The sequence below is a fragment of the Nymphaea colorata genome, chromosome 10, assembly GCF_008831285.2.
Source record: "Nymphaea colorata isolate Beijing-Zhang1983 chromosome 10, ASM883128v2, whole genome shotgun sequence".
Classification (NCBI taxonomy): Eukaryota; Viridiplantae; Streptophyta; class Magnoliopsida; order Nymphaeales; family Nymphaeaceae; genus Nymphaea; species Nymphaea colorata.
In genome coordinates, this window is record NC_045147.1 from 16,065,835 (window position 1) to 16,083,285 (window position 17,451).

A 17,451-nucleotide genomic window follows, 5' to 3' on the forward strand; every position below is an offset into this window, starting at 1 on the left:
CACTTCTCTCTCTCTCTCTCTCTCTCTCTCTCTCTCTCTCTCTCTCTCTCTCTCTCTCCCCAAAGCGCATGCAACACGCACGAAGGCACATAAATAACACTTGTTGATGTCCAGAAATTGAAGCGCAAATGACAAGAGAGGCATAAATTTGGCTTTTCCCGATCATATCTTAAGATAGTATAGTTGAATGCTGAGATCTTCGATTTGACTATATATCCATAGCTTCTTGAGAAAACGTTACCAGATTCGAGCATTAACCAACTTCTCTTCTTTCATGTGATGGACATAAATTGACACATGCACAAATCAGAAAATTGCATGAATATAAATGCTGTAACGTTATGCGAAGATGCTTGAAATTGAATACTGTCACTGAAAGATATGGAACGCTGTCTATCGACGGCCGGTTTCATTAATTGTCAACGGGAAAAAGAAGTACCAGTCCTTTTCACGAACTAGGCAAGACAGTGACGAGCATCGGTGATGCTTGATTCTTTAATCTGTTCGCTGTTAAAATATTACCAAAGCAGTAACACTAGTTACACTACTAACATGTACAAATCTCCAAGGTTTATAACTTTTTATATATTTCAACTGCTGCTGCATAAGCTGATAATGATTTTGGTTTTCTTGGTCGACAAATTCAATCACTAAGGTATTTAAATCATCAAATAAAAGCCCATCACTGGTTATACCTTAGAAGTAGCTAGCTGTTTTTCTTTCCAATTTACATAAAGAAACCAAAACCTGATCCTTGGGAGACATCATTATTTAGCCAAATGCTGCAAAAGTGAGGGCCGTATTTGAGATTCAGAACTTCGACCGCGAGAGCCATATATAAGAATCAAACGTACGATCCACCTCCCACCTTACAGTCGTTTTCTGCCCCGCTGCCTGAACTACAAGACAAACCATATGAATGCTTTCCTTTAACCTGATCTATTCACTATCCCACTTGCATTATAAGTTGCATAGCAACAAATCTTAGTGGGATTACCTATTTGAGATCCAAAGTAGATTGGCGAAGACGAACACCATGATGGTTTTCTTTGACATCTTTTGCAAAGAAATTCATCTCAGTAAGTTTGAGAGAAATCATCGCGACCCAGTTAAAGTCTGTTTCTGAATTGTTTCCTGAAAGCATTTCTGCCTCCGCCACTTTATTGATGGGAGTCACCTTCCATAAAATTCAGCATCTATGTATACTTATTTGGGGATCTGGATGCTAAATTGCATACTGAATCCCAGTTTGGTTATCAATCAATTCAAATTTAATTTTCTCTACGAAGCAAAACTAGCTAGTTGGACTTAGGTGCAACTTGTTGAAAGGAAAAATATTCAACTGTACCCACCTTAACGAAGTACTTCCATCTGCAATTTTTAAATTTAAGGTTTTACTTTCTGGCTAGGTAGACTTTTCGACAAGCCATGTAGCTTTGATTTCGTGACATGAGTATAACCGCCTAGAAAAAAAATAGTTTAGGTTCGATTTGTGCAGCGAAAAGCGAAAAAGTTTAATTAGTTATTGCTCTTCCTGTTCTTCTGTCACCGGGAGGGAAGTACATCGAACATGCTTTTTTTCCCACTTTCCCCTTTCTTGATGGATTTTCCAATAGAGCATCTAAGCTTTGATTTCAGGAGATGAAACTGCCAAGAAATTTTGAGCTTGGGTAAAGTTTTGTCACCGGAAAATTAACTTGAACTATTGCTGCACCTACCTTTGCTAACACGGAAGTACATCCAGAAGAAATCGTGAACTCCCAATCTCTTCTTAATTAACTTGGTGAACATACCGAACAAGCACAATTAGCTTAATTGTTTGGCAGAGCACCTGGCCAGCCTGAAGGTTCTTGGTTCATATTTAATTGGAGCACTCTGTGAATGGGCAGTTCTCAACTTATTCAACTGTCAGAAATCAGTGGTGGAATCAGAAATTTTTGGCTAAGGGGAACTAGTTCACATAATCTTAGACCCTTCAATATAATAAGGAAATGATTGTGGGGCATAGATATATGAATAGACAAATGATTGGACATGCACAACTAATATGTAAATAAATAAATTTTGCGAGACCATGTTGGCATTGCCTGTTCAAGCCAACATCTGGCTTCCCCACTGCATCAAATTGATGCTGAGAATTGCACAAGTGGCCAATGACTTAATCAGTTCAACTCCAACATTCATCTCACCCCAGTTCAATGTGTTCATGAGAGCTGAATTCGAGCCGGCTTGCTAACAGTACTAGCTAGTAAGTTGAGCATGTACTCGATCATCTCAAAATGAAACTTATTTTCATGAAGCATCTTTAATTTCGTCCCTCGGATCCACTAATTCTAGAGTAGCGATAAAGAGAAAGGAGGAAGAAAGAGCAAGAGAGAAAAAAGAGGCCAGAAAAACGAAGCTTATGTATGTACATATACTTTCATTTATTAAGTCACTTTTAATTTATTATCTTTAAACTTATGGCAATTCAAATACGCTCATGAGCAAAAAATAATTTAGGATTTGAAGATCAAATTGTGCTTTTATGATATTTTGATTACACACTCATGACAACCTCAAGCTTGACTTGCTATATAATTTATTTCCATGACGCTCAAACAAGCTATGTTTCTTTTAAAAAATAAAAGTGTCACTCTCACCTCAACATGGACAGACTTCAACAAATCAATGAGATGAAACTGAATTTGTTTCCTTCATTTCCCAATCTTACCTGACCTCAAAGAAAGACGCGGTCAAATGTATCAAAGGTAATTTTAAGCACACTACCAAAAGTCTTTCTCTAAAATTAATTTCTAGGAGAAAAACTTAGCTTCTTTCAGTTGCATCTTCATACTTGCAGCTGGACTTGCATGCATGTGTCATCAATATTGCTCCCTCCCTCTCTCCCCCACCCCCATATGCATGCTTAATGCTTTGGTTGGAAAAGAATCTAAATCTTTATACTTGTTGATAAACAACTTAGACTTATGTTTGTATCCACCCTGGCTTGGATTTGCAGCTTCATGCCTTCCCAAGGCTCTGAATAGACGCATCTGTAAATCACTTGTAATTTGAACTCTTGCGTTCTCCCTCTCATCTAATTGTCCCTTTTCTCTGTTTTCTTTCTTGGGCATGGCGGAAGTTCTGAAAGAAGAAAATGCCGGCCGCCTGTTATTCTGGTGGACGACGTCGCACCAACTGGAAGACCACTTGGATCCCTACAGTACAAAAATTAATGTCTAATAGGTAGATCCACGTGATTCTTCCCCCGATATACACAACAGCTTGTGCAAATTTAGCAATTATGCGTGCAGTAATGACGAGATATCTGCCACAATGACCAATCATTTAATGGAAACCAGATTCATGACGGTTCACGCCACTCATTGTATGTCAAAGAATGTTTCCCTGTAGATTTTGGTTCCTCTGTGTTGATTCCTGGCCACGAATATACATCTAGAAAGAGTAAAGCGTACAAAAGATTTACATGCTAATGACACAATATTTGACGGTTATTTTCTTGATTTTCCCCGTTTTACTTGCTTGAAAGGCTACTTCACTTCAGACAATCAGGCGCTTGTTGGCAGCAGTACTGCCCTTCCATGATGTGGACCAATATCCCTCCTGATTCATTACAGTAAGTTGGTTCGAAGTTCGGGGTTGTTTGACTCGTTTCTTGAGGAGATGAAAGCAAAGATCCCTGAGAATTATGATTAACATATAACAAGGAATTAAAGGATTCATGGTCATCGTCTAGCTCAGGAAAAGATGAGCTAAATGCAAGTTTGTTTAGGTGAGAAGCACGTTAAGAGTTGCAGTGGTCGACAGCAACCCAACAATCTAAACTATTCTACGAATAGATGCAGATAAAAAGGGAAGATCAAGTGAAAGGCAAGTCTCTTACGAAACGGAGGAAAGTAGATCATGAGTTACACCTTTTGGTGGAAAATGTTGAAATCCTACATGGGTATGCATTACAATTTACAAGCCAATTCACAAAATCCAAAAACATGGGGCTTTCCACTGGCTATATTAATGATAGGATGTAATAGAAGAAAGAAGCCAGTGCATGAACCTGCATTCGAAAGTAGCGATGAAGTGCCGGCTTGCTGGTTGGAGAATTTTCTATCTATCTGCAAGTGGCTTACCAGTTGGCTCGATTAGTTCTATCGCAGATTGAAAATTGCAAGCACTCAACGATGAACTTCTGAGATCTTTTATAAAGTAACATTACGTAGCTTATACTCTATGGTGGTGAAATTCGAACCGACATGTTATTTATGTCGATACCTGTTCTGGAGATCGTAGATGTCCAGAAAGGCAGATTCAGCTCAGCACTTAATGCTCAGATGCCAAAATGTCAAAAATATTCGGCAGACTAAAACGGTGAAGCTTCCTTAGAAAAAAAAAAAAGGAAGAAAAAACCGCTTTTTTTAAGAAAAAAGAAACCCATCGATCCTTTTTTTAGGATAAAAAAGCCCCTGGCGCTCATAAAAGTCAGATCAAACATTGGTCGGCTAGCTGTTCCAAGCATTTTAATGCACGATGAACGAATGCATCATAGTGGAGCCTACGTTGTGTTTCATATGCCGCATGTGCCATGACATGTTTGTGCAGCACTTCGACTTCATGGGTGATTACTTCCCGGTTTGTTTGCATTTGGATTCATAGTGGAATCTAACGTGTAATGAGAAGTTCCTTTGTTTTGCGTGCAAAACCATGTGCCCACTCAACTTGCATCACGTCTTGAGCATGGAGGTAATTCTCTTTTGCCGGAGATCGAATCCCAGTTTTTTGTAGTCAATAATTGATGATGCCTGTTTTTTTTTTTGTCCTGCAGATAGCATGTGAATTTTGTCTTTTTCATCGCTTGTGATGAATAATGAAGATATTATGTGAGTGTTAGGACTTGAATAGCAAATTACGTGTCTTTCATGCGAATTTTTCCTTTTATTTTTCCATGATTGCATATGTGAAAGAGAGAGAGAGAGAGATTAGTGTCACACTTTGACTAATCATCACTAATGAGGAGACCATGTTATTTATGGCCATAAGCCATAAGCAAGTTATCTCGTAACAGATGGAGTGCTTGCTTCACCGGTTATGGAAATCGAAAGTTTTAAAAATAAAACAGTATCTAAAACAAAGTTTCCGATAAAACCTCCACAACTCCCTCTTTGCCACTCTCCATCAGACCAGACAACAGAAAAACCAGAGTCCAAAGAGAAGCAAGTTCACTCTCAACGAAGACAACTTTATCTGCTCTCCTCAACCTCCATTCCTAGCCTGATACAACTGTCGCGCGCGAATCAGAATATTAATAGAGAAAAGACGGCCTTCTCTGTTCTCATTGATACCTTCATTTCTAGCCTGGTAAAACCGTGGCGAGCGAATCAGAATATTACCATTCCTATTGACTCCATTTCGTCTCATTTAGAGCCCAACTTGACGGATAAGACATCCGACCTACAGGACTTGCCAACACCATGCAAAAAGAACCCAAAATCAGAGCCGCTTGAAGACTTAGGAGAGACACCTTGAAGACTTAGGAGAGACACCAAGTCACATGGAACAGTTTCTGTACTAGCGCCTAGCGAGATCCCTTCTCAGTTGTGAACTTAACGCAGCAACATAATGCGGCAACTAGAAGATTTACAGGACAACAAAACAGTGCAAGCGAAAGCTGCATATGAAATATATGTTCGCTGGTTCCTTAACCCAAATGCAATCTCACGCCATTAACAGCGGTCCATGTTCAAAACGGGAGCTGAATTTGGGTAAATTGAGCACTTTCTTTTCCACCTTTTAACCATTCTTTACAAGTTTATGTAGTCGGTTACTTTTGTTTAAGACGAGAGAAGGATGCGGCTACAAGCAGGAAGGGCACTTGTTAATGGTGGAACATGTACACTTACAAGCGATTGAATCAACAAAGATTAGAACATTTAATAATTTGGCTAAAAAATGGGGGATAGAAGCCCAATACGAAGAATGGTACCGATTAGGAAACCGCCAGGCATCATTAATGGAATGCCATATCCTAGACTTAATGAATTTTTTGTCAAAATTTGGACAACCTGCCCATTACTGAATCTGGCTAGGAAGCTGCAGATTGGATCAGGACCACTGTTCGGGGACCATGAGAAAGTAGGAAGACATGGCTTTCCTGAACCTCTTCTTATACTGTTTGGGTGAGATTACAGTGGGAGAAACATTTTTTGGACCACCGAGAATTCTAGCAGCCTTAACCCATGTCTCCAGATGCTTGTCCCACGTATATTGTCTCATGAAATCAATTATGCCCAAAACCAGCTCCTTCCTCTCTTCGTCAACTCCAACCAGCAAAGAGTAATCCATGACATCTACAGACTGAAAGAGTTCCAAAAAGAAAAATGTCATACCTAAGAAGGACAAAGCTACAAACTGAATTTGAACATGGACAAAGAAATTACCGCCAAGAAAGATGTATCGTTCCACACAGCCCTTTCCAAGACTCGCTTGGGCTTGCTTCCAAGAAATATCGGCTTGGTTCGGAGCACTTCCACCAAATTCTGATCTAGCAAAACTTTATTACTACCAGATGTATCTGGGTTATAACGAGATCGAGCAGAGCCTTTCAGATCATATACTCCTGATATTGTTCTCCCAAAGAACAAGTTCTCCATCACCATAAAATCCATCTTAGCTTCTTTTCCACTCTTCAAATGCTTTGTTGTAACCTAGACAAACATGGTGAGACATGATAATTGATATAATAAACAAGCAATAAAATAAAGTTCATAAAGAATGAACTTATACAAAAGACTACCTGATATATTCCAAGAACCTTTGCCAGGCATGTTGGGCTGCCTGAACTAAGTGAATGTGACAGGTACTTGAAGTAATCTGGTGCAAACTCCTCAAACGATTCCAGCTCTGTCTTTGTGACCTGCTTCACAATAAACCTCTCATCCAGTGTCCTTGCAAAATAAACATTGCTTTTCCCACCCTGAGCACTCCATCTACGGCAACGGCTTAGAGATTGCATAAAACCTATTTCACTTGGACAGCATTTTTTCCGCAGAGCATCAAACTGTCTTGCAAAATAACATGTTACAGTAAATTTGACCTTGCCAGTAGGTGATGATGAATCATCACCAAACATCATCCTAAAATGTGGAGACTTAGGTGAGTCAGATATTAGGCTTCTTCCAGAAGATAAAACAGCACTGTCAGATCCATAGCTTCTAAGCAGCATCTCGTCTGAATCTAGCTGATAGCTGATCTGATGAGCGTGTCCTAAGTGATGGGCCATACTACTTTCATCCAGTGAAAACCTTTTATGAGTGTCTCCTTCAACACCCACTGATGTATCAGAAACAAAGGCATCATACTCCGTAGAACTAAGGGCATATGCAATTATGCTTGTAGGCTCATTGTCATAAACAGCTACAACTATGTCATTGCGACCAGTTGTAGGCAGCAGCAATCTTGGGCCTTCACTTACCATGCGATATGTAGATGAAATAAAAGATGGAGTATAACTCAATATGAAATCAAATCTCTGCGATGTTCCAGAAAAATCTCTAAAATAGAACCTCCGTATATTTGGCATTGGTTCCTGCACCAACTTTTCATACTCCGGAGATATATGAAAAGACTTGACCAAAGATAGATGTGGAGGGAAAAGGCTTCTATAACTCTTCTCTCTAGACCTCAGTACAGAATCAAAAGAATAAACCCTTTGAGGAGCCATGATGTTCTTGGATGGAATCCTACCACTTTGATTTGCTGTGAAAACTGAACCAACTCCCACTGTGTCTGAAGGTGAAATCTGGTTGTTTAAAGCACTGAGGAATTCCACAGTGCCCGTCCATGCCATATCTATCTTGTCAGAGAGATTAGAGTCATGTGCACACAGGGATTCTGATGCATCAGTAAAATGGTCATGTGAATCTTCCACAGAATAGCCTTCGACAGCACTTATTGAGGACTCTGACATTACTGGGTCATGTGAACAAAGGTTAAGACTGTTCAGCTCTATTGGCAGATGAGACTCAGGAACATCCATGGACCTCGGAAATGAAGTATGGCACCTTGGACTGTTTCCACTGAATATTGAAATGATCTGATCCTCTCTAGAAGATGTGTCCTTTTCGGTCACAGAACAAAACCTGGTGGCATCCTTGCATTCAGTACTCTCTCGTTTAAACTTTATTGGAGATTTCTTTTCCTTGGACAAAGAATCCAACACACATAGCCGACGGTCCCATAAATAAGAGTCAACTAGAAGACACCGCCTGAGGTAACTGAGCTCAAAGATACCCCCACCCGGGACTCCTTGTGGCCAGTTGTGAACAGCATCACTTTGCAACAAACTCTGTTAGGTTTTTGTCAAGTTAATAAAGATATTTTTAGAATTTCTGAGCCAGATATGCCATCTTAAGTACCTACCAAAATAAAAAAGATAAGCTGGGATACTGATTATTTGATATAATGCAGGATCTTAGCTAATCCTCATATGGATGTATGATGAATCTTAAGTCACATGGGTACTTCAATAAAGTCTACATACCCGTATCTCCATACCCATACCCAAAGTGGATACTTGGACACACTTGGGTACTTTTATTCCAAAACCGATCCAAATTGCTTACTTTTAGGTGATTTAATTTTTTCCAACTCAATTTTCATTATATTTTTTAGAGTTATTGTTCATTAACATGTAATGTTTTTATTTAAAATCACTTGTTTATTTAAATGTTGCTTTCATCTTGATTTTTTTTCTGTCATTATATATATATATATATATATATCTTGCCATACCCCCGTACCCACATTTTGTAAAATTGTCATGTCAGTACCCGTTTCTCCGTACCCATATCCATGTGACATACTTAGTAGTGAACTTTTTTAATTTGTCAAACATCATTCCATCAACCAGAATGAGAGATTAAAATTAATATTGATTTGCTATCAAGTGGGAGACAAGAGTGACTTACATCATATTCACTTTTTTCAAATTTTACCAAATTCTTGAGCTCTACCATGTAATTTTGGAAGCCATTTGATGTTGAGGTCTCACAACCAGGTCCAGAAGCAGTAAAGTGTTGTTCCATTTTCTGGAGTGCATCAGACACCTCAGCATAAAGGAAGTTCATCTTTTCAGAAACCTGAAGAACAAAACAGGGAAACAACATCAACAACCTAAGGGGTCTGTGCTACTACAAAAACTAGAGCTATAGCATTAGCATTGGTATCATACATCAATGGTCTCCTTTCCAATCCATTCTTGTTGAACATTGCTTCTACATTCCAGCATTGAAGGTGGCAAAAACACCGTCAGAATGTCAATAGGAGCATAACGAAAAAAGGCAATCATGTTCCCGGATCTGCTAGTAACAAGAAGCATAACAAGTTCAAAACCATGAATCGGAGATCCAACAAAGCCACATTTCTACAAGCTAGTCAAAGTTCACGCAGCATACCCATAGTAACGTAGGCAGTCTCTCTGCAGAGAATGGCCACAACTTGCAACCCGATTTGCAGTAGCATGATTGGAGAAACTAAGCTCCAAAAACTTACCAAAAGATAGTCCCCACGCAGCATCTGACATAACAACTCTTTTTGTTGCTTGTGAAATTCCATCTTTAACGGCACACCTGAGGCATCGATGCCACATCCATATTTTTCCCTCACGTTCTCCAGGAAGCTTCAATGAAGGAAGTCGTTTTACGCAGATGGTTAGGCTACCTTGCTGATGGCTATAGCAACGAACATGAGCTTCTGCTGGTTCACTACACGATTGACAGCGGTATGTCTGATAAAAATATGAAGTCAATAAATCAAGTGGAGATGAGCTTCTAGCATGCCCTTTTACAATATGCAGAATAACACACGCATATTTCATAATAGATGTTTCATTTGAAATTTATTTAATAAAAAGCACAGTGACAAGTACTGTTTAAGAGAATTACTCAGCAAGCTTTCCTCAGAAGTTCTTTTCAAAATTCTGTTTCTTCAGAACTCAGGAATTAACCAAACAATAAAACTTATATGTAAAGAAAAATAAAAAAGCTATGAAATTATGAACTCTTCTACTAATTTTCCTAGAAAAATCCATCAAATTTCAAAATACTTTTTTAAAATTAAAAAGAAAACAAAAAACAGAATATAATTTGATATTTAAAATGAACCTTTAAAAGAAAGCAAAAATGTTTAAATGTTTAAATATTTAATATTGGTGGATTTTTTGAACAGATTGCAATTTTATCACAAAAAATGAGAAAAATGATGATGAATATTGGTTAATAATTTTGAAAATATTGCAATTTTATTTCAAAGCTGAAGAAAATGATATTATGGGTTAATGATATTTTCAGAATATCAAGGATATTTGTGATTAAGGTCCCTAAAAAAATCAAGATTGAGACTAATATATACAGTTTTTCAGTTACAGTTAAAAAACAACAGCATCATGCAAACAAATTTCATGATAGCAAATCAGACATTGGGCAATCACATATAGAAGCAACTCAAACTAAAGCACTTTGAATATAGCAAATTAAAACCTGATCAAACAGATCATCCTGGAGGAACCTTCCAAGTGGCTTATCAAAACTACCATAAAATTTGATCCGTAGGAGTTGTGAACGTTCACATACTGTCCCTTTAAGTACACATCGGCTAGACAGCAATACCAATATGCTTTGGTGGGTATCAACCGTGGACAAAAATTCTTTGGAGAGTTCCTTTCCTTCAACTCCACTGAGGATAGTTTTTTCACAGGTACCATCAGTCTTGTATTGAAGCCCCTGTACTCCTTCATCCAGCTGAATTTTCCCTGACATGTCTGTCGTAACTGGACGATCCACTTCTTCAATGTCAACAGATGAACTTGTTTTCCCATATGAGATAAAAGCCTCAACAGCTCTAGGAGATTTACTCACACTTATGTCCCTAGTAGTTGGAGACTTCGAAGTCATAGGAGATTGAGGAGAGTGGCACCTCAGGCCTCCATGTGCATTTGGTGACTGCTGATAATCATTTTCTGAATGAAAACTAGACCTTGAGCTCTCCTCTGTCAGAAATTCAAGCTTGCTGCACAGACTGGAAAATTGAGTTCCACCTGCAATGTGTTCGCAGTTACCCACTGAAATCATTTTACCAAAATTGGGTGGCTTCTCAGATAAAGTAATTGGAAGCTCCAGAGAAAGTTTTGGCAAAGTTGCACCCTCATCTGCAAGGAAGGACGTCTCAAGAGACAAATGATAAGCTGCAAAGACAGCATACTGGATGACATGTTTAACCTTCTTCAGCTCTTCACGAGGGGCCCCTCTTAGTAAAACCTTCAAACAATGAAAAGAGGTTCAACAACAGCAAAATATTGACTGAAGGGAGCTGCAGCAACTTGCCAGGACAAAAGCAAATAATATTGCAAATTACAGCCCAAAAGGAGAAAAATTCAGACTGCATCTCTCATCATAACTACCACCAAGTAATAAGTCAACACAAAGAATGGACATCCATTCATCTATTTGTGGTTGATGGTTTATAGTTTACATTGTTGCATTATTAAATTGTCGTAATCTAGCCCATGTAATAAGTAATAACCATGGAGATCACCTCAGGTACAACTTTTCTGGATTTATGCCTGTGCAAAACAGTTAGGTTATTTGACTGATCTTTGGATTAAAATAGAGTCGAGGTAGAGAACTTCAACTATGAGCTTCAATATAAAATCTTACAGACTACTTTTGTGGCCATCTGCAAAAACAGAGGAGAATGGTCAGTGATTTGAACAAGAAATTTTTTTCCTTAGCATTTGTTGTTTGATCATATATTTCCCTTTTTCTTTCAAATAGCTGATTATGCATATATGTACCACATAAAATACACAAATCGCCTGCTTTTTCATTTTCTTATATACATCTCTGAAATGGTTTGCATTCAGAAATCTTATTATGCCAGATTGAATGGATTGCTCCACCCTTGCTGAAGATAACCAATAAAAAAAATTGCCACAAATATTTTTCTCAGGTTTCTGCATTGAAATTCTTCCAGGTATTGATTGAGAGAAATTTTCTCAGTAAAATTTGAGGAATTCAAAAAAAATATAGGAAATATGAATAAAAAAACATTGATCATCATTTAAAATATTTAAGAATATGCCAAAAGAAAGCTCAAAACATTAAAATATAAAAATCATTTTTTTTAAATGGAAAAAAATGCAATAAAAAGCACGAAAACCATAGTATTTCATTTTAATATTTTTTTTAATATTGCAAATTTACTTTTTTTTTGTTTCCCTTTATTTTCCATTTTCTGCTTTTCATGGAAAAAAACACGGATATTTGTGACCATGTTTTAAATTCACAATCACTGTTTTATCAGGCATATCCTCATAATTACAAATTTACATCTACACTTGTAAGACAATGCATGTAATAATGCACAAGTGGCACAGTTGAACTCGTGGCTAACACATGTAACTGTCTTTGGCTTCTAAGCCTTTATTATTGTTTATGTTTTATTCACCTTCCTCTGTAGTCTCTATGCTATACCCCTTCAACCGCTCTGTCTCTCATATGTATGTATGTATGTATGAATATATATATATATATATATATATATATATAACCTAATTACTGCAGAAAAGGCACTACCTAACTAGTAACTACTCACTCCACCCTCTTTTGGTTGCAAATTTTCTCCATTGCAGCAAGTGAAGGAAGAAACATAGAGCAGCTACGAATGTCATGGATGAAGTAGTAATCTATATATATATATATATATATATATATATACACACACACACACACACACCCCAATACATGCATCCGAGTAATTAGTTTTTACCTCTTTAAAGAGCACATTGCGGCATCAACAGTATCTCTAACATGCAATTTCTACTAACTGATCATTGATCAACAGTAAAGCCATCTAACAGTTTATAAAAGTGAACAGAATAGTTGATGGATACATGTACTGTGATATCAAATCTCCATGTGCAATCATTCTACGTACCACGTCCTATAGCTGCAGGCAATTTTCTCATAGATTTTATGTCAAAGGTATTCTGAGTTATATGAAAACTTATATTTTTACACCCGTAAGTGCTGCAACAAGGCATGAGGATAGGTTGTCAACATGAGTTTTTTCAAGCTATCGGTATTTGCTTGGATGTCAAAATAGATTGGCATTTCGGTATTATGTCTAGCATCACAATAAAAATGAGCACAATATTACCGTGCAGCCTAAACGCCTTGGACAACCTTCAAAGAACATCAACGTCTTGACTGATTTCTTGTTAGTGCTGTCATTAGATCGACACTCCTCAACAACTCTTTCAAGCCGAAAAACCTCACACTGCCCCAGCCTTGGTGAGAAAATCTTATCAACAGAAGGAACAATTTGAGCACCTGTACACCTAGCAATGCGATCCAGAAGCGGTCGCTTAACATTCAACACCAAGGATATTTCCTTGGCTAAGAGATATTCTTGGGCATAAGATGATACACTTTTCTCTACCAGCAGAACATTTGGATGATGAGCCTCTATCTTTGAAACTGCCATCTTGATATGATCCATCTCCTGACCAAAGAAGAGGATAAGATCTCAGAACATGCAGAACAACAGAATCCCCTTAAAAAGGTCACCTAAAAGGGTATCATAGTTGAAATATAACCTGATCAAGCAAAGTGCCAATTGATGCTAGCTGATTTGGAAGCCTTTGATACTCAAGTGCTCCTCCCAACAAAAGCAGTCTGGGAGTTTTGTATTGCGAAGTCATCCGCTTGTGCTTCACATTTTTTGTACAAACAACTCCCTTAATCAATGCACTGTTGAACACAAGGTTTCTATTTCATTACAAGACCCTAAAGACAAGAATTAAGAACAGAAGGAACATGCAACAACATCCAAATGCATACCTGTCACTCCGATGTCCACATGCTATACACTTAACCTTTACATAATCAACAGGATCCATACTGCCACCACCGCTTGTATCAGGTCTCACAAAATTTGCAGCTTGCCATGCCAATGAACTAACTATCTCCAGCCAACAGTCTTCTGCCCTGTCATTTCCTACAGTAATGCCTTCACCCTTCAGCAGCTGCGAGACAAGAGCCCTGAAATGACCATGAACAACAGCTCTTAGAGGTTCCTTATGCACCTCATTTGACTTATCTCGGTTTCTTTTGACATCATCGCCAAGGCTAGTAAACGAGAACTTCAAGTTAGGATCACCAATATCATCATCATCTTCTTCTTCATCATTATCAGATTTGAAAATATTATTTTCTACTTCATCATCCTCGTCCTCTGGTGGTGGAGGCAACCAAAAAGTACCATCATTCTCAAAATCCAACTTCAAACCAGCTGTTTGGCTATGCTTTTGATATATAGATAATTCATCAGTGTCATGATCAATAGTGTCCACACCCTCAGCATATATCTTAGGGCTTCTTAACATCTGCACCTTTTCTTGAAACAGCAGTGCATAATCCAGAGACATAGGCTGTTGCTCATCGAGCATGGGTGAATCAGCCCTCTCAGGACTTATGTTCATTACGGTCGGACTGTCAAAAGGACTCGAAGTGCTGGACCTGAAGCTGTACAGTTCACTTCTTGTGTAATTGCTACTGGCATCTACATCATAAACATCCTGAGAATATTGACATGTTGGCGTTGGATACTTATTCCCAATATCATCAGCATCCATAAAATAGCATGTTTCAGAACCATCATCTCTACAAACATGAAGCCATAATCATCAAGATATTACCCAAAAGAATGGAAAAAATTCAAGGTGAAGACTCCTGGTTAATGGTGATTTTGGATGTCGGCTTAAACCATGAAATTTTGCATGAGCGTGAACAACTAACCACTAAAATATGATGACATGAAAGGAGTACATGGACAACTAAAACTTGGATGGAGGAAAAGCGTACCTGGTATAAAGTGAAACAGGTGAAGGGGGATCTAGAGGGGATGGAATGTTGTCATCTGCAAATTTATTGAAGGAACAACTTTGACCTTTTAGAAAACGGCCAAGATAATTAGCATGATCTGGTTCAGAAGGTGGCTCATGGAGACAATCTCCACCACAGTCAGGGTGCACTCTCGAACAACCATCCATGTTTATGCTATCTGCTGAATCAGTTTTGAATGATAAAGAAGGTTGTACAGAGCTCCCAACACGATCCACAAGGCGGTGATTCTCAGACTGCTGCCCTGGCATTTCCAACCCAGCCAGGTTAAAGCAAAGTATACACAAAGCAGCTCTGCTCTTAGAGTTCTGCTTCACATAGACAGTGTCACCTTGTACGCATCTCACACAAAATGGCCTGCCACAGTTTCCGCATCGAGGTCCTTGATGAAATGGATTAAAGGTTGAATTGCACTCATAGCACATACTGCAGTTCTCATCCCAAGTGCAAGTATCCCCAGAAGCCTCACATACATCACCCCTCCAATCTATCCACGCTCTCAATTTCTCAGTCAGATGCAGAAGAGAGCTATCCAATATTTCCATATACATATAAACTACCCCTCGACCATAATACTGCAAGCCGCTCCTTTCCTTAGTACTATAAAGTGAAAAAGGTATATGAAAAACAAACAAGACCCGACCTTGCCCCAGAAAAATGAAGGGTTTCAGGTTGGATCCCTCTGAAGAGGAGAAACAAAGAAACTCTAAAGGTCTCCTAAGGCAAAAGAGGAAGAAAATTGTACAGATCAAACTAAAAGGGAATGACTTCCGATCTAACAAGAACAAGACAATTTTTCTCTGTCTAAGAAATGGGTCACAATAATTGCCTCCTTTCAACGAACTAAAAACGAACGATAGACCTGTCGGAATCACGTCAAAAAGATGATCGCATTCGCTTTCATCATTCAGTATACAAACTAAACATACAACCAAGATTTCCTAACAACTGAATTCTTTAGTATCGTAATTTCCTAAAAACGTCTGAATATGATCGACCTCCTTGAGAAATTCAAAACAAATCCCAATGGAGAATAATCAGCATCCACAGCGATTCCTTAAACTATTTACATTAGACGAGCAAAGAAAGGGAATAAAAAATCCCAAGGACGAAGAAAAGGTAAACTTCATGAAAAACGCGACCTAGCCGATCCCTGATTCGTCGAGAAACCATTAGAACAACTCCTCTACCCTCAGGTGACCCGTGAAACCTAGAAACCCCTACTTACCAAGAAGAACGACATCCCTTACGGGCTCCACAGTCAGAAAAAAGAAAAAGAAAACGAAGTACCCATCTCCCAATTCAATAAAATTCCCTCGAAAACGGGCAGGTTATACATAAAACGAAAGATTGAAACAAATGGAGACAAAGGAACAAAGACCCAGTTTTCAGAAGGACTAAAATCGTCAGGAAACGCTTCCACACGAACAGACACCTGAAAGACTAAGCTGACACAACGGAGAATCGACAACACCAGCGAACCTCTAAATGATTGTGACAACAAGGAGCAGCACCAAGAGCAAAAGCATGAACAAGGCAACACAGAGACCCTTTTCTCTTCTCCTTCTTCTTCTCTGAGAATCTCCTCTCGTGGCGAATCCCATCCACACCACCATACTCACTCTCATAACAAGGAAATGCCAACAACAACAAAGTCCACAAAATTACGCGGCGAAAGCAAAAAACTGCTCTCTGCGTCTTCTCGCCTCTCTCACTTTTCTTCCTCTTCTCGGTTCATTCTTTTTCTGGGCATCCATTATTTTATTTCATTGAAAGGTGAGAAGAAAGGTGGTGGCGGTCCGCCTTCGGCTGCTTGCAGCAGTTCAGCAAAAAGCATAAAAAAGGAGGCGGAACAGTGAAGATAGAGTATGCGTAAGGGATGGGCAGCAGATCCAGTGCTAGCGACGTGCCGAAAGGGCAAGGAACTGGTCGGATGATATACGCCTCTAAGCTGCCTCCTGGAACGAATTGCCGGATTTACCACCAGGAATCTCAGACATGGCCCTCCATGGGCCCCGTTTGGCAGGGTTTCTGACCTAACTAAATGGTGGCTTAACTTAAAGCTTTTCAATTTGCAGATCGTCTGGACTTCAACATTTAAATTTCATGGCACCAAACTTTCAACAAGAAAGCTAATTAGGATCGAGTCTGAAACATTCAAGAAGTGGGCCTTGCTCAGGCTATAGTGACGTACTCTATTTACTAGACAAAGGGTGACCGTAGATGCCATGATTTATGAACATCACCAGGTTCACGGGAGAGTTCTCATGAATTGCGTCACGTCACATGGATGAAAGTCCGTGCATTTTCTGACATAGAGTGCCGCCAAAGGGTCTGAAATGATCCATAAAAGCCTTGGAATGGGAGATTTTGAGGCAAAGAAGTCGAGGTTGGCTCTGCGTTCAGGAAAGCATATTATTCGGTTGCTTCGCATGTGCTCAAATGTCTTAAGGACAAGTACATCAAGTTTAGATTCTCATGCATTGATCAGAGAATC

At 38.9% G+C, this 17,451-nt stretch overlaps 1 protein-coding gene across 1 annotated transcript; it reads right to left on the bottom strand.

Moving 5' to 3' along the window:
- Positions 1 to 5,843: 5,843 nt before the first annotated feature.
- On the bottom strand, positions 5,844 to 16,903 carry LOC116262515 (putative 1-phosphatidylinositol-3-phosphate 5-kinase FAB1C). Its single transcript, XM_031641963.2, has 11 exons — positions 14,916 to 16,903; positions 13,893 to 14,714; positions 13,649 to 13,802; positions 13,210 to 13,554; positions 10,533 to 11,309; positions 9,450 to 9,781; positions 9,227 to 9,353; positions 8,964 to 9,134; positions 6,791 to 8,341; positions 6,435 to 6,701; positions 5,844 to 6,351 (listed from the first exon to the last, which is right to left on the bottom strand). The coding sequence occupies exons 1-11, from the start codon at positions 15,503 to 15,505 to the stop codon at positions 6,100 to 6,102; spliced, it is 5,388 nt and encodes a 1,795-aa protein (XP_031497823.1). The 5' UTR covers positions 15,506 to 16,903; the 3' UTR covers positions 5,844 to 6,099.
- Between the last annotated feature and the right edge of the window lie 548 nt (positions 16,904 to 17,451).

What these genes read in the sequence shown, in the direction of transcription:
- LOC116262515 (XM_031641963.2), bottom strand. Translation starts at nt 15,505, where the DNA reads ATGTATATGGAAATATTGGATAGCTCTCTTCTGCATCTGACTGAGAAA. An exon ending in TTGAAAAAAGTGAATATGAT is followed by an intron (nt 8,342 to 8,963) that starts GTAAGTCACTCT and finishes AAAACCTAACAG; the next exon opens with AGTTTGTTGCAAAGTGATGC. An exon ending in ACGATACATCTTTCTTGGCG is followed by an intron (nt 6,352 to 6,434) that starts GTAATTTCTTTG and finishes GAACTCTTTCAG; the next exon opens with TCTGTAGATGTCATGGATTA.